This window comes from Nelumbo nucifera, chromosome 8 (assembly GCF_055504915.1).
Source record: "Nelumbo nucifera cultivar China Antique chromosome 8, China Antique-T2T, whole genome shotgun sequence".
Classification (NCBI taxonomy): domain Eukaryota; kingdom Viridiplantae; phylum Streptophyta; class Magnoliopsida; order Proteales; family Nelumbonaceae; genus Nelumbo; species Nelumbo nucifera.
The window spans coordinates 58,391,272-58,415,440 of record NC_142656.1 but is presented as its reverse complement, the minus strand read 5'-3'; the positions used below and the strand labels follow the sequence as shown (position 1 = coordinate 58,415,440).

The 24,169-nt window shown below is 42.8% G+C and overlaps 1 protein-coding gene across 2 annotated transcripts; it reads right to left on the bottom strand.

The window, feature by feature from the left end:
• Positions 1 to 799: 799 nt before the first annotated feature.
• LOC104612624 (Zinc finger C-x8-C-x5-C-x3-H type family protein) lies at positions 800 to 13,436 on the bottom strand. 2 transcript variants are annotated; one of them, XM_010280111.3, is made up of 10 exons: positions 13,101 to 13,436; positions 11,761 to 11,962; positions 11,437 to 11,525; positions 11,228 to 11,323; positions 10,962 to 11,055; positions 2,240 to 2,457; positions 1,937 to 2,043; positions 1,701 to 1,860; positions 1,520 to 1,586; positions 800 to 1,194 (listed from the first exon to the last, which is right to left on the bottom strand). In XM_010280111.3, exons 1-10 carry the CDS (start codon positions 13,142 to 13,144, stop codon positions 1,159 to 1,161), a joined length of 1,113 nt encoding a protein of 370 aa, XP_010278413.1. In that variant the 5' UTR covers positions 13,145 to 13,436; the 3' UTR covers positions 800 to 1,158. The 2 variants fall into 2 exon arrangements, with proteins under 2 accessions (XP_010278413.1, XP_010278414.1); XM_010280112.3 differs by having other exon boundaries at positions 1,701 to 1,851; positions 13,101 to 13,382.
• Between the last annotated feature and the right edge of the window lie 10,733 nt (positions 13,437 to 24,169).

Here is a 24,169-nt window from a genome sequence, read left to right as displayed (position 1 = left end):
TAGATTAAAAGAGATATAGCTAGACAAAAAAAATTTAAAATTATACGACAAAAATTAGCAAGAAGACAAAGACACAATAGACTCCATAGATGCTCCCCAATTTATTTGTAGGAGAGATGATGCAAAATATGTTAATTAGTCATCGATCGACGATTGATATTTGTGAAGAAATCTCATGCACTAACAATGTTTAGTGCAAAAACATCGGCGTCAGAAGCCTCGACAGTACCCTCCGTGAAATCCCTCCTTTTGGCAAACAGGAGCACAATTGCTCTTCCACATATCCCTTTAAAGCGATGGCTGCCTAAACCACCTTCAACCTCACCCCTACAGTTACAAAGTTTGAACACCAAATACTCGTCGGTGCTAATTCATTGAATTCAAGATAAAGAATAGATAGCACAGGGAGGACTACTGATTTAGGCACATCTTCTAGAGATCCTAATCAAGATGGGAAGATCATTTTGCTCAAATAACTTGTCTTCTTATAAGAGAAACTTTATATCGCAGCTGGGCTATGATTAGAATCGAGCAAAATGAGTGCTCTTCTTATAAGATAAATTTTATATCGCAGCTGGGCTATGATTAGAATCGAGCAAAATGAGTGCTCATCTCGATTTATTTAGCCTACCCAATATTAGTCTGACATGAATCCGAAACTAATTTTTGATGGGTCTCATAAAGAAGAGCAACAAACATTTTTGCTTTAGTCTCCTTTCTCATTGCGTGGCTTCCTATTCCATTAGGGAGTTTCTTTTTACTAATAAATGTGTACTTGCACGTGACAATTTCAAATGATGATAATGATAATAATATTTTAATACTTTATTAGAAATAATTGACCTACATTTCTAAGCATCAGGTTGAAAGGTCGGAACAATAAAAAGCCAACAAGAGATTGTTCTTCAATGAACCCAAAGGTGTGCAATAGGCCTTGCCAATAAGTCAGCTTTGATTTACCATTGATGTCCAGCCATAAGATTCTCTTGCCCCCTTGATTCCACCCCTCCAGAGTTGATACATATAAGTGCGAGACCTTTATGACCAAATGGAGAACCATTGCCAACAGAAAGACCAAGCATCCAATAAAGTACAAGCCAGCTAGGACCTTACCCTCTTCCTGTACAACTGGCTGGCTTCATCCTAACAGTAACCATCCTATAAAAATTCATCTGGAGGTGCTTCTTCTGGAATCTGCAGAAAGACGCAACAGTTCAGTGTTAGGGAGCTGGATTATTATTCACTGTTATTATGGTGCAATCCCTTGAATTTCTCTTTCTCATTTTTTTTTTATTTTTAAATGTTAAGAAAACATAAAGATGAATAGCAAAATAATTTGTTAGATGTGACAGCAGCCGTAAAGTGATGGTATAGAAACTGCCCATCAATAACATTCTTGATACCACGCTCAGAGTTTATCACTAACCTAGTACCTACATATTGGATGGACAACACCTACAGAGAGCAGTTTATAGCTAGTTAAGATTCCCAAAAAATTTAAGTGTAGTCTATTTTCTACCTCTCCTGGATTCCATTCCTCTTGCCAAATACTTGCATTCTTATTAATAGCTGTTTTATTGCTATCCCTGCAGAAAGGGAACTGTGTATGTTAAAATGATTGAAAACAACATAGGTTGCAAATGCATAAGATGTCCAAAACAATTAATAGAGAAAGGATATTGGGTTTTAAAAGCTCTGACCAGTTAGTTGAACTGGGAAGCTGTGCTGACACTGCCGAGGAAGTAGAAAATTGGCTGCTTATAGTACCCGTGAAATTGTTGTTTGAGTTTGAAATGTTAAATTTAGAGGCACTTCCAAGTGGCTGTACAGGTTGTTGGCTCCATAATGATCCTGTAGTACCTGTACGATCCGTAATCAGAAGCAGTACATCATTTGGAATCTCAAACATTAGCTTTAAAAGATTTCAAATCTAGACCTTCATTTCTAAATGTTGAGATGTTAACACCCAATCCACTTGAAGTCTGGCCTGAATTTTGGAAAGAACTTGCTTGAATAAAAGGATTATCTAATGACATAGAGGCACTGCAAAACACATAAATTAAGTACCAAAAATTAGTACCCTTGGAGATGGGACCTGCAGAATACATGAGTCATATCAAATACTATATTTATTCTTAATGGATGATCTTGTAATTTGCCTATCAATAAGAAAAGAATGGAAACACTTTCAGTGTAACAAGAAGAACAATGAGAACTTATTTGCAGAGAGGGGCCTTACCCAGTACCAGATCCCAGATTAAGTGATGTTCCCAGTTGACTAAAACTAGACATTGAAGGAGGCATATTATTTGGAACAGCCACTGGGGATACATTGGAATTGGTCCCAGGAAATGGGCTTGGCCCAGAAGGAACAGAATTGGGTTTAACATATGGATTTCTTAGTAAGTTCTCAAATTCAATTAACTTTGAATTGAGTAAACTCCTTTCTCTTTGAACCTGAAACATGAACATGTTCATCATTACAAAGAAATGAATATGCTGATAAAAAGACCGTTTAATCAGTGCTACAATATCAGTACTTAATAGTTAGGATATGCTGATAAAAAGACCATACTAAAACTTGCTGAACTCAGCTGTTTTATTTTTGTTCTAAAATAAGCAATAAAACAGACAAAAATCTTGGCACAGTTACCTATTGCATTTTTTTTATCAGCAACAAAGAAAATGATTTCCTAATAAGAACAAAATATTACATCTAATAGTACAAAGATAAGAAAACAGCAATTTTTTCCCTCCCCAACCTTTAAGTTATTGCCCAAAATAAAGAATTTCTATTCACTCCTTGCTTCATAATACAATCTGCCCGAGAGTTGGCCGATCTTGGAGTCCACTGAGCCACCACTTGCAAATTCCTTATCCACCATTTGTATTTCTTCATCTCATTACTATACAACCACAAATATCTTCACTCCTATTTCATCCAGCAAATGACCACCTTAGAATCCCCTTCAATTATCAATTTCTCCACCTCCATATCATGAGCTAGTTGGACACCTTGTAAGATAGACATTTCAGCCCTTGTGGAACCACCTTCCCCTATTGCTCCCAAATAGATAGCTTTTACACTTCATCCCTTATTACTCCTCCCACCCTCGAAAGCCCCAGGTTTCCCATACTACACCCCAATGCCTAATTACTTTATCCTTGTTTGATGAATAATCAAACTTGCAATGTCTTCAACTAAGAAAGGATTAAACAACTCTAACGACTTTATCCAAAAATATCCCCTAATCTTGATAATTTCAAACAAGGCTTCCATTGTCTTTTTTTTATTGGAAACAGTAAATTCATTAACATAAAATTAGTATAACTGTCAATCACTAAATTAGGGAGTTCAACCCAAAGTACTCTTTTTACAACACTGCCCAAAACAAACTATCCCTCACAGTCCCTTGTTTGACTAAGGTATCAGCTAATCCATTAGTTGATCTTCTTATCCACTTGAAGCTTGCTCCAATCTCCCTTGTTATGTTGAGGATTTCCCTTATGGGTTGTCTATATATCTATGCTCCTAATCTGCCTGAATGCAACCAATCAATGGCAAATCTTACCCCTTGAAGCAAAGCCATCACCTCCACTCTCAATGAGTCCCCCACTCCTATTAGCCCCGAAAACATAGCAAAGATTCTACCCTCTCCATCTCTGAATACTCCCCCAATACCTGAAGGACCTGGATTACCTCTAGAACTCCCATCAAAATTCAACTTTGTTCTTTGTTGTGTTGGTGGGGACCACAATTCCTGCACATTCTGTTTTTGGTAGTTGTAGCTGCCACTTCTCCCCAGCTCTTATATACATCCTCAACTGAGAAGTCTTTGAACGAGTCCAAAGTTTCAACTGATAATCATAATGGTTATTTTTATTACAGTTTCCTCCTTGGATTTCTCCACTCCTTAAAAAATTCTATTATCTTTCCTCCAAAACAGCACAAAGAATAGCTGCTCTTGTGGCTCTCCACATAACTCTTCCACATTTCTTCAGTTGTCTAAAAAAACATTGGTCAAATAGACACACTACATCCAAGGGAGGTGTCCACCTGGAATCAAAGAGAGAAAACAACCAGGACCAAATAAAGAACACAAAAGGAGATGAGACTAAAAAGTGTGCAGTTGAATTCAGATCTGCTCCTCACACCGACCTCACAGCATGTTCCAGCCACACATTGGGAACATCTCCCAGAAACAAGACTCACACTCTGTGTGAGGTGCGGGCACCACAGCTTTCACCTTCACAAGAGCACATGCACCACTTGCAGGTTCCCTTCAAGTTGTATCAGGAAGTATAACTGGAGCGCGAAGGCGATCAAAAGGAAGACCAACAGATGACTGGAACAGGTTGAATGAGGTACCTTCGTCATCTCCTGCACAGATTCAAGAGTAACTATGGAGAAGGTACTCAAGCAACTCCAAGGAAGATGGGAGCCACCACTTCTTAAGGTGTATGTGGACATAATATTGGTAGAGTCTGTTCTAGCTTCAGTCATATTTGAATTATGGATAACAGTTTTTAAGATCACCTGTGATGAGTGTTTTAGCAGTAGAATTTTTGTAGTGGAGTTTTTTTTTTTTTTTGATAAAAAGTTTTGCACTGGAGATTAATGGATAACTGCTTTTATTAATGTTTGTTTCATTATTTGAAGCAATTGGATTTTCATTTTGAAATACAATTTTTTTTTTGATCAATAACATCATCTTCATTAAATTAAGAGAAGAGAAGGAATAAGGATACAAAGGGGGAGATAAAATAACTTAGCTCCCCAAAAAACAGAAAACACGGGGAATGCAAAGAAAATATTAAAAGCTGGCCCAAAAAACAGCCTCCCTATTCACTCCTTGCTTGGCCAATCCATCGGCAAATGAGTTGGCACTCCTCTTCACCCAGCTGTACTGAATCTCAATGTCCCTACCCAGCCATAAGAACTGTTTTTTTTTCATTGTTAAAGTTCCACAAACCACTGTCCTCTGTCTTCAACCAACTAACCACCACCTTCGAATCACCTTCCAGAATCAAGCGGCTAATATTTAATTCCTTTGCTCTTTGAATACCTTCAAGCGCTGCAAGGATCTCAGCCCTAAGAGAGTCACCTTCTCCAATAGGGCCAGAGAATAAAGCAATAACAATCCCTTCCTCATTCCTAAAGACTCCTCCAATCCCAGAGGGCCATGGATTCCTTACGCTGCTACCATCAAAATTCAGCTTTATAAAGCCCGAGGGGGGAGGGGACCAGAACGGACAAAGAGTCCTCTTGCATCTAGCAGTGGAAGCAATCTCTTTCCAGTTCCTTAGAAAGTCATCCATAGGAAAATCTGAAAATAACTCCAAAGATTTTAGCCAGTGGACAGCTCTTAAAAGGATTCGATCTAACAAATCTTCCAATGTTCTTTCCTTGTCAGAAAAGATGTGTGAGTTTCTTTCTTCCCACAAAGACTAGCATACTGCTGCCTTAATACACCTGCACATAATCTTCCCTCGCTTCTTAGGCCAACTGAAAAAAAGAAGGAAAAAACAAACCTTGGACAGTCTCCAGAGGATACCAAGAACACCCAAAACGGGAGAAAACCCACTCCCAAACAGTTTTAGCAACCTTACAAGAGACCATGAGGTGGTAGCCAGATTCCCCATCAGCTTTACAAAGAGCACATCTATTAGGAAGTAGACAATAGTAGGGTCTCTTTCTCTGAAGTAAGTCTAAAGTGTTGATTCTTTCCAGGAAAATTTCCCAACAAAAAAAAAAACAACCCGAGGAGGAATAGGCCTGCTCCAAATTTCCTTAACTGGAAAGGACAACCCCAAGGGAATAGGAGGTTGAGTTAAGGTTTCAAAGAATGAAGCACAAGAAAAGGTACCAGAGATAGAAAGGGTCCAAAATCAGGTGTCTTCCTTAGCAGGGTTTAGGAAGACACCCTCAAGGGAGGCTAGCAGAGCTACCAAGCTATCCAAGTCTATATCCCTAATTGCCCTATGCAGGCCAAGGTTCCATCCAAAGCCAGAAGTGGAGGCTGAAGGGACCAGGAACGAAGATATGGGTTCATTTTTCAAATTTGAAAGAGCATACAAGGAAGGAAACTGGTCTTTCAGAGGAGAATCCCCGATCCAAAGATGTTCCTAGAAATTTATTCGGTTACCAGAATTTAGACCATACCTGATCCAAGGGGAGAAAACTGGAAGCAGATTGTGGATGGATTTCCAAGGAGAAGTAGCTGAAGCCCTTGCCAAGATTCTAGGATCCCAGCCATTGTCTTCCAGCCCATGAATGCTAGCCACAATCTTAGTCCACAAATTATCCCTTTCCAAAGAGAACCTCCACAACCACTTCCCCAGTAGAGCCATATTCCTTTTCTTGAAATTACCAATCCCAAGACCTCCTAGTTTTACACCTAGAGACCACCTCCCAACTCACCCTATGATCTCTCTTTTCCTTTCCAGGCTCCCAGAAAAAGTTCCTTATTAATTTTTCCAAAAGAATTGAAACCTTCGAGGGGATCTTAAACACTAACAGATAGTAAACAAGTAGGTTAGCTAGGGTAGACCTAATGAGAGAGACTCTTCCACCTAAAGAAAGATAATTTCTCTTCCAGGCCGCTAGCCTCTTCTCAAACCTCTCCACTACCGGAGCCCAAAAGCTAACACTCTTAGGATTATCTCCTAAAGGGAGGCCCAAATATGTCAGGGGCCAGTTCGCAATTGCACAACCTAGCTCATCTGCAAATTCCCTTAGGTCTCTTTCGGTCACATTCACTCCCGCCACACAACTCTTATCGAAGTTTACCTTGAGGTTAGATATCTGCTCAAAAAATTGTATTGTCAACTTTAGATTCCGGATCCAATTGAAGTCCCCTCCTTCACAGAAAAGGATAGTATCATCTGCAAACTGTAGAAGAGTTAAGGGAACCTCCTCCCTTCCTACTCTCCACCCTCTTATCAGATTCCTCGAGTCTGCTCTATGGATCAATCGCCCAAGCACATCAACAATCAGGGTGAAAAGAAAAGGGGAAAGAGGATCTCCTTGTCTTAGACCTCTCAACGCAGGAAAGAAGTCAACCACAGTCCCGTTCACCAGGATAGAATAATGGCAAGTCCTAACATAGCCCCAGATCCACGTACACCACCTGTCACCAAAACCAAAACTCCTTAACACCTCCATCAAGAAAGACCAATCAACCAAGTCAAAAGCCTTCTCCAAATCCAATTTGCAAACCACTCCCTTCTTCTTTGACTTCCTAAAGCTCTCCAAGCTCTCATTTGCAATGAGAATCTGATCGGTGATCTGTCTTCCCGCCACAAAAGCACCTTGGTTGGGTGCAATAATAGAGGGGAGCACCTTCTTTATCCTGAGAAACAGCACATTTGCAATGATTTTGTACAAACTAGTCACCAGACTAATAGGTCTAAAATCCTTAGGTTGAGAAACATCTTTCTTTTTTGGGACTAAGGCAATGAAAGTTGAGTTCAAGCCCGGGTTTATTACACCCCTCCTGTGGAACTCCTCAAAAACCGATCTAAGATCATTCTCCAAAATATCCCAACAATCCTGGTAAAAGGCCATTGTGAACCCATCTGGACTTGGAGCTTTTGTCCTATCCATAAAGAATACTACTTCCTTTACCTCCTCCATATCAAACCTTTTTTCTAACCACTCTCTCTTCTCTGCACTTAGAGTCGGCCTATCCAAACCCTCCAACCACACTCTCTCATTCATAGGCCTTCTAAAAATAGATTTGAAGTGGTTTACTAGAGCCTCTGCAATTTCAGCCGGGTGGGACAAAATTGCTCCATCAACTTCTAAATTAGAGATGAAATTCTTCTTTCTCCTTCCATTTGCCACTAAATGGAAAAACCTTGTGTTTTTGTCTCCCTCCTTTAGCCACTTACACCTGGAATTTTACCTCCAACTGATTTCCTCCTTAACCAGGATGTCCTCCATCTGCTTCCTCAAAACCCATCTCAACTTCCTTTCTTCCTCTCCAAAGGGGCCTCTCTCTTCCTTCAGGTCCAAATCCTCGATTTGCTCCACTAGAACTTGTTTTCTCTCTTCTAATCTTCCAAACTCCAGCCTATTCCACTCTTTTAATTGAGATTTTAAGTATCGGAGTTTCTTATGGAACCTCATTCCCTCCCAATCAACTACCGGATTAGCTTGCTCCCACCACTCTCTAATCTTCTCAATGAAACCCGGATGAGTCAACCACATATTTTCAAACTTGAAAGGGGTAGGACCCTACTCCTCTTATTTCCTCCTTGACCAACACTATAGGCCAGTGGTCTAAAGTAAGTCTAGGGAGAGCCCTAGAAATAATATTGCCCCAATGTTCCTTCCAATCTGTTGAGAACAAAAATTTGTCCAACTTAGAGCAAATTGTCCTTGATTGAAGGTTGGACCAAGTGAAGTTATTATTTAGGAAAGGATGTTCTTTGAGTTCAAAAGAGTCCACAAATTGGTTGAACTTCCTCATACTTGTTGTCACTCTCTGTCTGGGGTTGTTGGTTTCCTCCGTAAATCTCACTACATTAAAATCCCCTCCCACACACCAAGGCCCATCCCAGAGGCCTCTAATGTCACTCAATTCTTCCCATAATTTCTCCCTCTGCCTATAGTCATTGGGGCCATACACATTTGTTAGTACCCATTCATATCCATCGTCCACCTGTTTGAACTTTAGGGAGACAAAATGATCTCCAATTAGCTCCTCCACACCTATGAGTATCTCTTCTTTCCACAAGGTCACAATCCCTCCTGAGGAACCCCACGAAGGAGCAGCCACCCACTTTATACCCCTAGAACTCCACACACTCCTTGCCCATCTACAATCAAAACCTATTCTTTTGGACTCCTGAATCCGGATTAAACTTATTAATTACCTCTTTAATTGTTGCTCTCTTCCTAATGCTGCCCAACCCCCTCACATTCCAACTTAGGATTCTCATTGAAAACTCTTAACCTTAACCCTAACTCCTCCAAGATCTATTTAGACCCTTTTCTTCTAATCCCTTTCACTTCAAACTTCTTGTCCCCCTCAATATCTTTTTTTAACCTCTCCACTTCACTCAGCCTTCTAAACTTCAACTTGCTGTCCTCTTTCTTTTGCATGTAGGCTTTTAGATCATTTGGGTTCTTCAGCTTGCACCCCAACTTTTTCACAAACTCTGCAACTGACTCTTCCCCATTAGATTCCTCTTTTTCTAAAAATGCACTCTCCTCACTCCTAGGAAACTTCTTGTTCCTTCTCACATTACCTCCAACTACAGCCATTTGTGTCCCCTCCAGGCTCCCTCTCTGCAATTCCTTCCTTTCCACTTCACCCAAAAGGCTTTCTAAGATTTCCCATATTATTGTCTCTGCAAGTTTCATTACCCACTTCCCCCCCCCCCTTGTAGACACAATGTAGCTTTCAGACCAAGGGCTTCCGACTCTTGGTTGGGAAGAGAATCTGGAACAAGAGACACAGAGCGCTCATCAGTATCCAAAACTGTATTGACAGAGTTGAGGGATTTACCTGAGGCAGAGAAGTGAGGAGAGAGCAAAGGCGAAGGAGTGGTAGTCACTTTCTTTTTGAGAAATTAGAGCACTCTGTCTCCCAGAGTTAGGGGAAGAAAATCCCTGTCACTGTATCAACACAATGACCCCTTTTTGTACCCAAGTATGTACCTCTCTGTGAGGTACCCTTGTTCGGCTCTGAGAAGACCCGAGCTACCTCCTTTTCGGCCTCTTGCAAAGCACTAGAACTAGGGGGGCTCAGCCAAAATTGGGTTAAGATCATTCACCCGCTCCTCCCCCTCCTCCTTTCCCTCCCCCACCAAATCCCCTAAGAACAAACAATCCAGGCTAAAAGGATCCCTGTTTTGAACTTTAGATAGAGCTTCATCTGCTGCATTGCCTAAACTCCCACAGGCTTCTGAACTTTCATCATATTCAGAATCTGAGCTGCAGCTTATCCAACCTTGGTCGGCCTCTTCCTTCTCTTCTGTACTACCTCTCGAATAGTGTGGGTTCGGGCGATCAGAAGTGTCCGTCGAACCCAGCACAGAGGACGGTGTCCTTCTACTTTGCTCGCCAACTTAGCCCCTCCACAGTCAAGAGGGCGAGACCTGGACGATGATAGATGAATGTTGCCATCTATCATCTCCCCAAGCCTGCCCCGCCCCACGTGATGACTTAAGTTGTCACATGGGCTTTTAAAACCAAGTGAAGGCTCACCTACTGACCCGTCCGGCCCAACCTTCTTTAAAGCCGGTTCAAGGAAAGACTTTGAGCACAAACGACTCTTTCCCATTTTAGCACGTCAGCATAGGACGGGCCGCCCTCTTTAAACAACCCCTCTTCGAAAAAATTTCAATTAGAAGCCTTAAAGGGAAAGCTTCGAGACTTGGGGCACCCCTGCGACTGTTCCCCTTCCTCTGTATTTCGCCCACACGCACCAGGCTTTCCCGCCAGCCCCTGAAGGCCACGTGTACACCAACCTGCAAGCTCGTCAGTTCCTTCAACCTCTGTTCGTCTTCCCCAATTTGGATATCAAGTACCAAAAAAAAGCCAGATTTTCCAACATCAATGAAGAAGATGATCTGAGTTCATCAGATTTGAGATTAAATACAAAGAAGGTAATATTGGGTTTTAAAAAAAAAAATTATGCATCATGTGATGTCATGTGTGTACAGATTTTGACAGAACATTAATAGACGCTAACAGCAGGGGTAAATCAAGTCAAATGTCAGAAACAGTAGGGGTGGTTTAAGACAATAGTTAAACAGTGAGGGTACAATTTGTCAACTAGCTAAACAGTAGGGGTAGTTTACGAAGTTTTCCCTAAAATAAAAGTTATCTGTTACCAATCAAAAAATATCTGAAGCATACTCTGCTTTTCAGAGCATTTAGGAAATACAAATTAGATAAATCTGTCACTCACTGTAACTTCAAAAAGTAGTCATAGATATCACAAGCTTACAATGGACTCCAAGCTCATTTTATTCTTTGCTCCATCATATGCTGCTGCCCGCAATTCTTCATAGCTAATATCACCAACAATATCACATGGGTGACTGCAAGCAACAAACACACTTTAGCTCAGCGAGCAGTGGATGACTGGATCATTTATTTGTTCTCATTGGAGACAAGAGAAGTGAGAAGAACATATAAAACCATTTCAAGACATGGAATTTTAAGTTTATGGAGAGTAAAAGATTATTGCTCCAATAGTGATGTAAAACGCACTATTTACAGTGGCCATAGCAAGTAAGGTTCCAAAGTGGTCTTTCATGCTCAAAATCTTCAACAATTTGCTGTTTGCATGATTCAGGATCTGTGCATCTAGGCATAAAACAAATGGAAATTTGCTCAGTGAAATTACTCTGTTCCAACTACAAGAAAGAACAACCAACAGAAAGTTCTAAAACTAAAACAAGAACCAATAGAGTACTCACTTATGAGGAGGAACCTGAGCCTGATTGTCAGCTTGCCGAGATGAGGAAAGGGGCAAAGTAGAGGAACGCACCCACTTATTTTCAAATGGCTGATCCCGTATGTACAAGACAGCATAAATAACACAAGAAAAATAGTGTAATGAGTACAAAAATGTATAGATTAAACTGCCTAGATTTTACTAAAGAAACTAAATAACAAACCATAGAACAAAATTGAACAATGTAAGGAACAAAGTGAAATCATGCTTAATTTACCAAATGGAAACTTCCCACTAAAATTGTTAGTGAAGGGTTATGAAAGTATGAAGGTACTAAGTAACAAACCTTAAACTGATTCTGGTTTTTGGCACTAAAATCAAAGGCCCCTTTTGACTGTGAACTGCTTTGTACTCCAAATCCGAATGGGTTAGGTTTTTGTTGTGATTGATTTGTGTTATATTGTGACCCAGTGCCGAATCCAAAGGGATTTGGCTTCGGTTGTTGTTGAGTCACATGGAGAAACTTGCACCGTTCACCATATTGACAGCTAGAAGATACTAACACATAGTCAGAAACAATTCATGTATTCTCATTCAACAACTCAAAGATGCCCTTATATACTAATTACGACCATAACTACAATGTAAAATTGTCCTTAAAAAAAATAAATCGAACAAAACTCGTGTAAATGCCTTCATCTGTATGCTATCTGAGCCACACAATTGCTATGGTGAGATGAGACAAAAAATTTATAAATGAAGAAGAACCAAGCACCAAATTAATGCATGATGGAAAATAAACTACATGGAGTCTAAGGTGGAACCCAAAAAGCATTCTTGCAAAATAAGTGTATTCGAAAAGCAAAAGCAAGCATGAAAATGAAGAAGCACATTCCCAAAGCATCAAAGGATTTAATTGATCGCTAAAATTAATCCTCTTTACTTTTAACAGTGTCATTGAAGACCTCAGAAAGGATTACAAAATTCTAGTTCTATTATTATTTTCATTTTTATTTCTATTTTTGTTGTTCTTGTTGTTATCATTCATTTTCCCTACAATCTGGAATCCGAAAGAATGTCAAATATCAAAATCTACAAAAAAAGAAAAAGGAATTTTCGGACTGCAATCCCCCTCAGAAATCTTTTTTGTAGCCCCCTCCTAGTGTACTAATACCCCCCCCCCTCTATAAACCACATCCTGCCCGTGAATTTGGCATCAATCCGCGGGCAGGATTCAATCCACCCCTAGGAAATCCTAGCTCCACCTAGGGGTGAACTGAATCATAAAAACCCCAAAGAAAAATAATTGAAAACGGAAATCATTAGAATCAGTAGCTCTGTTTTCTTGAAGAAATATCTTGAATTGACGGTACATAACAACATCTTCCTCGATAGAAACTTGTCAAGAAATAAATTACATTTTCTGCCGCACTGGAGAAAGCTATTTAAAGGATATCGTATCACCCCCTTGGGTAAGAAAACTCTAGATGATTACCATTAGACGTATAGTCAACCCTATAAACTACCCACATGATTGCTCAAAAAAAAAAAGACATAAGTTCAGTTCTGCATCTCATTCGGGATTCATCTAAGTAGCCAACGCTCCGGGAAGTAAAAAAGGAAGAAACAGAAAAAGAAATGGCAACAAGAGAGAAGACAGAGAAGGAAGAAGGGATGAGAGATTACCTGCCTCGCTGAAAGTTTCTGCAAGGCTCTTTCTTTCGATACATGTTTTCTGCTCCTATCCCTCAGTAGCAGGGACCACGTTAACTAGCCGGACCTCACGAAAATGGATGAATCAGAAAGGATAGAACCGATTGGGATGAAAACGGATCAAAGCTACTCCCTAGTGGATCAGATGACATTTTTTTGGGTAGAAAGTAGATCAGATGACTTAGGGCTCGAAATAGACACTAGAAGAAGCTAGCAACCATACTTCATCTTGAACCCCGAAGTATCGGCATTGGTGCTACATACACAACATTTCGACCTGTTCAAATACCTTGTCTACGCTTGGCAGGCGAGTGGCACTATTGTAAATTTTGTTAATATAATTATTGGGAGAAGTCATGTTTCTTATTGACTGACCACAAAAAACTTAACGTAATCTTTGGAGGAAGGATGGTCAACTTCTCTCCGTGCTTGACCTTAATACTCCTAAACCAATTTCCTGGTTAATGGCTTGCTTGACTATCAGGGTTCTTTATGGGCGCACACATATTTATGGGGACAATGTATAGACCGGCATTGCGCCACACACACTAAATGAAAGCTTGACTTATGGGACTGGCTCAAGCATATCCTTTCACCTCGCCAGCCCCATATCTAAGCCAATTGAGCTACCCTGTTGCCCTTAAAACACAGGCATGTTCTGGCTCAACAGTTGCCTATCATCCTTGGCATACAGGTGTCTCTCCTCACCGGTGCCACAATTGCCTCTCATCATGGCCTTCCCCCTTTGGCACGTAAGCGATACTTCCCATAAACCGGTCAGAGCCACAAAGAGCCCTAGCCATGAGTCTTGAGGTCATGATCCAGTGCCACTGACCTTGATAGAGCCATCTCATTGAACAACACCTGGACGCCACACAGATTTCTTCCATTGCAAAACTACCCACATGACATTAGGGCTCAAAATAGACACTAGAAGAAGCTAGCAACCATACTTCCAATTCTTGAACCCCGAAGTATTGGCATTGGTGCTACCCAACATTTCGGCCGGTTAGAAACAAATTAGTGCTACAATACCAATGCTTCTCGATTGGCCTGTTCGTTTGCACCAAAGTCATCTGAATGCCTTTTCTATTTTTTTTTTTTATTTCTTTTGAAGTGCTACACAACAATCCAGGTGAAGTCGGGATTCGGTCACAAGTCTCCGCAATTACCTACAAGAGACCTTACCGATCAGCTGATTGACACTTTTGTATAAATGCCTTTTTTTGAAATGTAATAATTTTAGAGATGTATTAGAATTGGTGAACTTTTCTTAATTTTAGAGTTAAGATAAAGTTGTTATGAACATGACATCTAAAAAGTGGAAATCGGTTATTTTTTACCCTATATATGAGAAAGCTTGCTTGACTTTTAACAAATCAATTAATTACATAATTATTTTTAATGAATTAATTAATATATTTAATATAAATAATTACATAATTCTTAATTAAATAATTAACTGATAATTCATAACTATATATTGAATATTTAATTAATTAAAATAATAAATAATAAATAATTAAATAAATAATAATAATTTCTAAATATTACCTTATTATTATTATTATTATTGAATTGACTAATGATTAATTAATAATTATGTATTTCATAATTATATAATTAAAAATAATGAATTATTTAATAATTTAATAAAATAATTAAGTACTGGTGGATAACTAATAAAATAAAAATAATAATAATTGTTAATTATTATTATTATTATTATCATCATCATCAAGGTTTACAAACCATTGTTGACCTGTCTAAGGTATCAATTCCGTTTCACCCCCAAATTGCTAATTTCCCAAAACAATGTTGAATTAGTTAATGACCCACTAACCTTAATGATCGAACCATTGACCAATTCAGCCTAGACAATGGTTTTTAGGGCCAATTTTTATTTTCTTTTAATTTTTAAAACATCACATGCTGATTGGTTTGAACCAAATGATCAAACTGCTAATTTAAAAACCAATGGACAAAGTGGTTCCAATAGGGTCAGATTAGGTCTTAACATAAAAGGAGAAGAAACTACTTGGGCATATTTTTGGAAAATAAATATGTAATCGTTGTATGGCAAAAAGTAAGTGCTAAATCAAGGATGAACAAAAACTTGGTAATTAACACTCTTAATACCGAATTGGATGATAGCTTTTTTAGCATTAAGCATTAAGAGTTATTGAACAGGTCCTGTAAAATATTGAGGCCACCGTTGAGAACCCAATTTGGATTCAGTCATTATAAGCCATTGTATGTCTAAGACTACAAGATTGTGGAGACATGGGATCTATTTTCGTTAAAATCCGATTTGCTCCTCACAAAGTACAGTAGATGTTCTCAATGCGTAGGTGAAAGTGTTGTGAGGTTGGTATGAAGCACTTTATGAGTGACAAATCTAGATTCATTCCCATTGCCACTAAGGAGGGTTTTTTTATAGAACAACCAAATCTATTAACAGAAAAGAGCACAAAAGGTTTAATACAAGCCGGAGGGTTGTCCAAAATAAACATATCTACATCATGCAATTTACCTAACTGATCTATAGACACCAAAGAGATGCTCCCAATATACAGCTACAAAAGGCTGTTGGGACCGTGTTCGGAGCCTAGGTTGGGGACCTGATCCAAACTCCCATAGTATAGTCTTAAAAAAAAAAGGATAAATTACAAAAAACCCCCATACTATAGGGTCAATGGCAAATATGTCTCTAATAAGTTATAGTTTCGTTCCGCCAAGTGTATATTTTTGGGTTATAGTCCTTATGTCAACATAAGGGCTATAGGTGCATGGATGTTCTCACTAATCGAATTTACATATCTAGGCATGTAGTTTTTGATTTACACAACTATCCTTTCTCTAGTACTCAATCTACCACTGCCATCACTCCTACACTCCCACCCACTCCTCAAACACTCATCCAATGGTTACCACTACAAAAACAGCCCACTGGCTCCATACTCAGTAGTCTCCCTCAGTTACTTCGATGTCAAAGGATACTCTTGCGTGTACTTCTTCAAGTGAACCACCATTGTCAAAGGCTAATCATTTGCTTGCATCATCCTCTCCATTGTCCAACCCACCATCATCACCTTCCCTTGTCCAATCCCACAACTACTCTCAGCCCTTGCGTACCCATCCTATGAAAACTCGCTCTCAATCAGTTATATTTAAACCCAAACTATATTCTACCAAATACCCCCTTCTCACTACCCTTGTAGCCACCACCGTCATCGAACCCCGTTCTTATACACAAGCATCCAAAAGCCTAGCATGGCGTCATGCCATGGATCAGGAATACACTTCCCTTCACCACCGGTGCCTTTTCAACCCACCAGGAATGTCGTAGGCGATAAATGGGTGTACCAGGTTAAACACAGCCCAGATGGCTTTGTTAGCAGGTTCAAAGCAAGATTGGTTGCTAAAGTTTTTCATCAACAATTGGGTGTTGACTTCATTGAAACTTTCAACCAAGTTGTAAATACCACTATCCAGGTTGTTCTTTCTGTAACTTTTTTGGTGTATACTTTTCTGTATTTTATTCATTGAGAATTTAAGTATATATACATAAATACAACCACCAAATCTCCTAAGCTTATGGCAATTAGAACTCCTAAGTTTACAGAGACTCAAATATATCTTTCCTATCCTATCTGAACTATTCATGATAAGGAAAGGTTAAGAAGATATATGCAAATAAGATAATACTAAACGGACTCCTAATCCTAACACCCCCCCACAAGTTGGAGCATGCAGATTGTGAATGCCCAACTTGCGGAAAAAGTACTCAAATTCTCTACGACCCAGTGCCTTTGTAAAAATGTTAGCCAACTGAACGGTAGTCGACACATAAGCAGGACGAATGCAACCATTTTGAATCTCATCACGTACAAAATGGCAATCAACTTCAATATGTTTTGTACGCTCATGAAACACTAGGTTTGTTGCAATATGCAAGGCTGCCTAACTATCACAATATAATCACATTGGGTTTGAATGCATACCTCCAAGAGCCAATAACAATCCCTTCAGCCATTTTAATTCACACGTGGTCGTGGCCATAGAACGATACACTGCTTTCGTTGAAGAATGAGCCACAGTGTGTTGCTTCTTAGTTTTCCAGGAAATAGGCGATTTTCCAAGTAGAATAAACCATCCAGACAGAGAACGTCGGGACAAAGGACAGCTCGCCCAGTCTGAATCGCATCATGCATATAACTGTAAGTCACAATCTAAACGCAAGAGAATTCCTTGACTAGGATTTCCATTCAAGTAGCATACCACTCGCAATGCAGCCTCCCAATGTCTTTCTTGCGGTTGCTGCATAAATTGGGACAGAACATGCACACAATAAGACAACTCTGGACAAGTTGCTGAAAGATAAATAAGCTTGCCTACCAAGCGCCTGTATCGCTCAGGATCAGATAAGAGAGGCCCATCTGTCAAGGCGAGATTGTGATTTTGCTCCAGAGGAAAAGGAGCAGATTTTGCACCAAGTAATCCAACTTCAGAGATAATATCCAAAGCATACTTACGTTGAGATAGAAAGATTCCTGTTGAGTTTCGGACAACTTCAATGCCCAAAAAATATTTCAATGGTCCCAAGTCTTTCATATGGAAGCAATCATTCAAATATTTCTTGAAGACTTGAATTGCCATACGATCATTACCTGACACGATAATGTCGTCCACATACACGAGAACAAGCACATGCACCCTGTCTCGATGAAAGGTGAAGAGGGAGTAATCTGAACATGATTGCTGAAACCCATATGTCTTCAAGGCTGTGGTTAATTTAGCAAACCAACATCTCGACGCTTGTTTCAAGCCATACAGAGATTTTCGCAACCGACACACCATACCTGGTTTATCTGACTGAAAACCAGGAGGCATTCGCATGTAGACTTCCTCATGAAGGTCGCCATGCAAGAATGCGTTATGTACGTCCATTTGATGAAGCTCCCAATTTATAGCTACTGCGACAGCAAGGAAGGTACAAATAGTAACCATTTTTGCAACTGGGGCAAAAGTTTCATTATAATCAATTTCCTCAACCTGCTTGTTCCCAAGAATCATGAGACGAGCTTTGTATCTTTCCATTGTCCCATCAGCGTTATACTTGATTCGATACACCCATTTGCATCCTATGGTTCGTTTTCCGGATGGCAAAGACTCCACAGTCCATGTCTGATTATTTTCAAGTGCTTGTATTTCTTCCTGCATTGCATCCCTCCATTTTTCATCCTTTACGGCCTCAGCAAAAGAAGTAGATTCAACTTCTGCAGTAATAGCTGCCAAGAAAGCACGATGTCGAAAAGAAATTGTTACAGTTCACACAGTTATCTATGGGAAAATGACTACCTACAGAATGTGATTGGCCGAGTGAGCCAGCACCAGTCACAACGCCACGAGAACCGTGTACATAGAGGACTTACCTCGGTCTAGCGTTCTCGGGGGGGGGGGGGGGGGGGGGCAGAGGAGGTCGCTCCGTTCTTGAAGCAGAGCCAAGCTAGATCGACCCACTCGCGAGCTTCTTGCTAGACGGGATCCTCCCTGCAGATCGCAACACAGCTAGAAGGGTGTAGCACCAAACAGCCAAATATGTCATAATAGATGAGCCGATGTACCGACGATAAGACGATGAAAAGGTAGGCGCAGCCCGACGACGAGCTGCTCTCGGAATATCACGATCTCGTCCGGACCGTGTTCCCAAGGAAAGTCGCCCGAGGGTATAAAGTAAGTATACTCCCCGGGCAGGTTGAACTGGGTGATAAGGGAGTAAAGCCCCTCAGGCGTCATGGTTGAGGACCCGAATTGGTCTAACGTCTAACCTCGACGAGAGGAGGACGCCAAACTACCCAAGGCGGCTCGGCCTACGGGTTCAAACTCTTCCTCGAGCTCTCCCTGGAGCTCAACCTCAGGCTCTGCCTTGGGCTCACTAAGGCTATCGGAGGCCGCAACTCGGTTCGTGGAACCTGCATCTGACCCCCTCAAAAAGATGTCTAAGCTGTCTGAGCTAGACATCGGGAGGAAAGGAAAACCAGGAAGAAAGTACTGACTCACCCGGAAAAAGCTAACGGACTACAGAAGGTTGATGCGAGCTAAAACTTGGACGCGAGCTCAAGAAGCGAATGCAGGAGAATGGCGATGGAAAGCGACTGAGGGTCCCCCACTATTTATACCCACAGTGACCGAAAACCGACGACTTTGATCGAGGCAAATCCAACGGCTCACGATCAAGCTGACTGCACGGCTCCTAAGACCGAGACGTGACTGGCCGCACATCTTTGGAAACTGAAGCGGCATCAGCGCACGTCTCCCAGCATTGAAGACAACAATGGCGCATTTTTTTGAATTTGAAATAACGCTCGCCATCACGTCTCCCAGCATTTAAAGACGGATTGGTGCGTTTTCTGACTTTTCGGCGCTCGAGGAATCTAGAAATCTCCTTACGTATGCACACTTCACACCATCAGTCAACCGGTTTGAAGTACGGGTCAAATCCACCCGTCACCTCACGAACTCCCCGCGCTAGGGCAAAACCCTTAGCGCGAGGAGTGGGGGGCAATTGATGGAGGGAGATTTGGCCCAACCTCTTGGCCACCCAACACGTGGAAGCAACCGAGGGTGACCTGGCAGGAGCGACAGCTTGGCACGGCAGTGCGCTCAAGGCACGAGCTCCGAGAAGAGGAACTCGCAGTCCGAGCTCCCCAAAAAGAGCCTGAACTCTCCCTTTGACCCCGAGCCTTACGAGGAATGCAAAAGGCAACAACCCGAACTGGCCCACCCCAGGGCAATTCGGGTCACACTTCTATCCGAACTCAAGACTTCACCTCGCACACCACTCCTGCACTTCGTCTCTAGGCCGCCGAACTAAACAACCGTACCTGACACCAAAGGAGTCTGTATCCTGAGGCGGCACACCTGACTGAGTTAGGGTCTGACGCTTGACAGCCGCACTTCAACGGCCACCTGCCACTGCCACATCCAGTTACAGAGACGGCTCCGACAAAGAGAGCAGTGGCGGTTATCCTCCCCAACAGAGGTGATGACACCCGAACTGACAGAAGTGCAGAGGTAATGATACCCGACCTGACAGGAGCTTGAGAGTGAGTGTGCGAAGTGGTTATAAAAGGCCCTCTTCCCCCCAAAAATGGAGGTATGTGATGACTTTGCGCCATCTAGTTTTTTATCTTGCCTTTGAGAAAATACTAACTTGAGGTTCGGAGCATTCTCACCGGGTTCCTCCTCGGAGACTAGTCGCTTTCTTCCCCGTTTTAGGCACCTTTTGCTCCAGTCAGAAGCAAGATCGTTGACAGCTAGGACCGACCGGATTGCGCTCCATCAATTGGCGCCATCTGTGGGAACGCTTCTAAAAGCCTCCCTCTAAAACTTTCATAGCACCTTTTTCCAAGAAACCCCAACACCCATGGCTTCTTCCAGCAATGCCGAATGTAGCATGGAGATGAACGCCATCGGGGAACAACTTCAAGTCCCTGTGGTGTGCATCGGACAGTTCACCATCCCCCCTTCCAGTGGATGGGATCCCCAGCCTGAATGCACCACGAATAGTGGCGCCCATGAATCTTCCCGCCATGAACGTCCCCCTTCCTCCCTCTGTTGGAACCACCTTTGCTGAACCAACCATTGCTCCCGCAGCAACTAGCCAGAACCAGCTTGATGACCTGGTGCATGGCATGCAGGCCATCTAAGCCCAAATGCAGCAACTTCAACAACATCAAATCTACCAGCAGCAAATGCTGCACCATGTATCTCAATACCACTACCAGCAGCAGTTCCCCAAACTGCTTTAAAGTGAGCCGCAGCTCCCACCTCGGTACCCCGCCGATAGGTGAGCCAAGCCCTCCCCTCAAAGCAGGCGCCCCCACCAGGCTTCCCAAGCTCAGGCCTCCCAGGCTCGGAGCCCCTCTAGAAGCCAAGCCTCATCCCCTGGCAGGAGAGAGAGAGCGGCTGCCCCCACCTCGCCACGCACCGACGGACCAGGAACCGGATCCATCAAGTCAGCATCACCTCGACGCTCTTAGGACGAGCCCCTACACACCGAAAACTGGTTCAGCACCTTAGCCGCGGACTACCTCCAGCAGTCCAGGCCCATCGAGCTCGGGAACACCGAGGCAAGCAGTGCCAACGCCGGGCCTTCCAAGCAGTAGAGGCGCCGCCAGCGAAGCTACCGAACTGCAACCCGCGTCCTGCCTGAGCTCCGAGGTAAAGAAGCGAGCTCGAACGAGGTAAAGCCTGCCCCTATCCTCTTAGTCCTTTCCCCCCTGTCATCAGAACTCCTTGCAGTTCCTATGCCCGGAGACTTCAAACTTCCCCCACTCGACAAGTATGATGGGTCTTTTGACCCCAGTGACCATGTTAATGCCTTCCAGTCCCAAATGCACCTGACTAGGGCCAGCGAGTCCTGTATGTGCATAGCCTTCACTACCACCTTCAGAGGAGTGGCTCGCACCTGGTACAGGAACCTGGCCCCCGAGTCAATAAGGAGCTGGGCCCAGTTTGTGTAGGTCTTCACCGCACACTTCGTCACCAGCAAGCGGTGCCCCCGAACCGAGGAGAGCCTCCTCGGCATGGTCCAAAAGGAAGGGGAGCCCATCTACAGCTACATCAAGCGGTTTAACGACGCATGCCTATAGATCCCACACTTGGACCCCGTAGTTCAGCTCGCGGCGGCCAAGATGGGGGTGACACACAAGGAGTTCAAGTGGCACATAGTGGCCAACCAGCCCACGACCATTGCTGAGTTCCTTAAGCTCACAGACAAGTTCATGCGAACGGAGGAGGAGATCAACCAAAGGACTGGGGGCGGGTTTGAAAAAAGAAAGAGAGAAGAACTCCCCAATCAAGGAGACAACTGGAAGGATCCAGCTCGAGCGCCGAAACCAAGCCAACCGTTTCGAGCTCCCGTGGCAAGTCAGACAGACTACACGCCCTTGAATAGGAAGCGGGCCGAGATCTTGATGACGATCAAAGACGCCCCGTACATAAAGTGGCCACCTTGCCTAAAAGGGAACCCAAACGAGAGGAACAAAAACTTGTACTGCAGTTTCCATAGAGACCACAGTCATAGTACCGAATATTGTAATAATCGACAAGATAGAGGAACTCATCCGTCGCGGGTACTTAAGAAATTTTGTACAACATAATAAAAATAATAATAATAATAATAATAATAATAATAATAAGAATAAGAATAAGAATAATAATAAGAATAATAATAATAATAATAATAAGACAGGTCGGTAAGGGGAGCACGGCAATGATGCTCCCGAGTCCAGCAGCAGGTCGGCCGAACAGTCGCAAAGACAGCCTCCGGAAGAGAGGACAGTTCGGGGAACCATCCACGTGATAGTGGGAGGTTCGGTAGTAGCGGGTTGTGCTTCGGCAGCGGCCCGGGCGTCTATTCACGAAACTGCCCGAGAAGAGCATAACCCTCCGAAGAGGCCGAAGACGGAGGAACCAATTTTCTTCACGGAAGACGATGCACAAGGGGTCCACTACCCCCACGATGATGCGCTTGTCATAAAACTTAGGATCAATGACTTCGAAGTCAGGTGCGTGCTTGTTGATTCAGGCAGCTTGGCGGACATTCTCTTCAAGTCGGCGTTTGACCAGCTTCAGTTACGGGGAAGCGAGTTGAAGCCCGCAAACACTCCTCTGGTGGGCTTCGGCGGAGAGGAAGTCAGGCCCCTCGGGAAAGTGACAGTACTTGTGGAAGTCGGCACATGGCCCTATGCGGTCAGACTCAACCACGATTTCCTGGTGGTCGCGACCCCCTCCCCATACAATGCCATAATAGGGCAGCCAATCACTCATGTCCTACGGGCAGTGGTCTCCACCTACTACTTGGCAATGAAGTTTCCTACGGACTTCGGTGTGGGAGTAGCGTGGGGCGACCAACTCGAGTCCCGCAAGTGCTATGTTGTCGCCCTAAAGGGAAAAACCAAGGTGGACGACGACCTCAAACAGGAGTGGCCTACGGAGCAAGGCGAAGAATGAGCTGCGCCCACAAAAGAAACGGTCGCGATCCCAACTTCAGCTGCAGACCCAACTCGGACGCTACAGATCGGTGCTTCCGTCCAGGAACCTCTACGATCCGAACTGGTAAGTTTCTTACTTCAAAATTTAGATATTTTTGCATGGTCCGCGGCCGATATGCCCGGTATTGACCCCAACCTTATAACTCACAAACTTAATACCGATCCTGAAGTTAGGCCCGTTAGAGAGAAGAAACGCAACCTAGCCCCAGAGCGATGGAAAGCAGTCAACGAGGAGGTCGCGAAGCTTCTCGCAGCCGACTTCGTAAGAGAAGTCCATTACCCGAGCTGGGTAGCCAACCCCGTTCTAGTAAAGAAGGCCAACGGCAAGTGGCGCATGTGCGTCGACTACACCAACTTGAACCAGGCCTGCCCAAAAGACTGCTTCCCACTGCCCAAAATCGACCGCTTGGTAGACGCGACCTCGGGGCACGAGTTGTTGAGCTTCTTAGATGCCTATTCAGGCTACAACCAAGTTAGAATGGATTCGGCCGACGAGGAAAAGACCTCGTTCATCACAAAGTTCGGCCTATACTGTTACAAGGTTATGCCTTTCGGATTAAAAAATGCTAGGGCAACCTTTCAAAGGCTTGTGAATAAGTTGTTTCAACCCTTAATTGGCATGAAGATAGAGTGCTCTGTAGACGACATGGTCATCAAGACACAGTTCTCGCATGAATTAATACACGATTTGTGTTCTGTATTTCAAATCCTGAGACAACTCAACATGAGACTAAATCCGAGCAAATGTATCTTTGGTGTCACCTCGGGCAAGTTCCTAAGGCACATCATTAACCGGCACGGCATTGAGGCCAACCTGGACAAGATTAAGGCAATCATAGACATGAGACCGCCCCGGAAATTGAAGGAGGACCAAAGGTTAAATGGCCGCATAGCTGCCCTGGGCCGCTTTATGTCCAAGTCGACAGACCGCTGCCTGCCTTTCTTTAAGGCAATTAAAGGCAAAGGGTTCGAATGGACCCC

Coding starts and splice junctions, on each gene's coding strand:
- LOC104612624 (XM_010280111.3), bottom strand. CDS start 13,144: ATGTATCGAAAGAAAGAGCCTTGCAGAAACTTTCAGCGAGGCAG. Junction 1,861..1,936: donor CTCAACATTTAGAAATGAAG/GTCTAGATTTGA, acceptor CGGATCGTACAG/GTACTACAGGATCATTATGG. Junction 1,587..1,700: donor CTTCCCAGTTCAACTAACTG/GTCAGAGCTTTT, acceptor CCCTTTCTGCAG/GGATAGCAATAAAACAGCTA.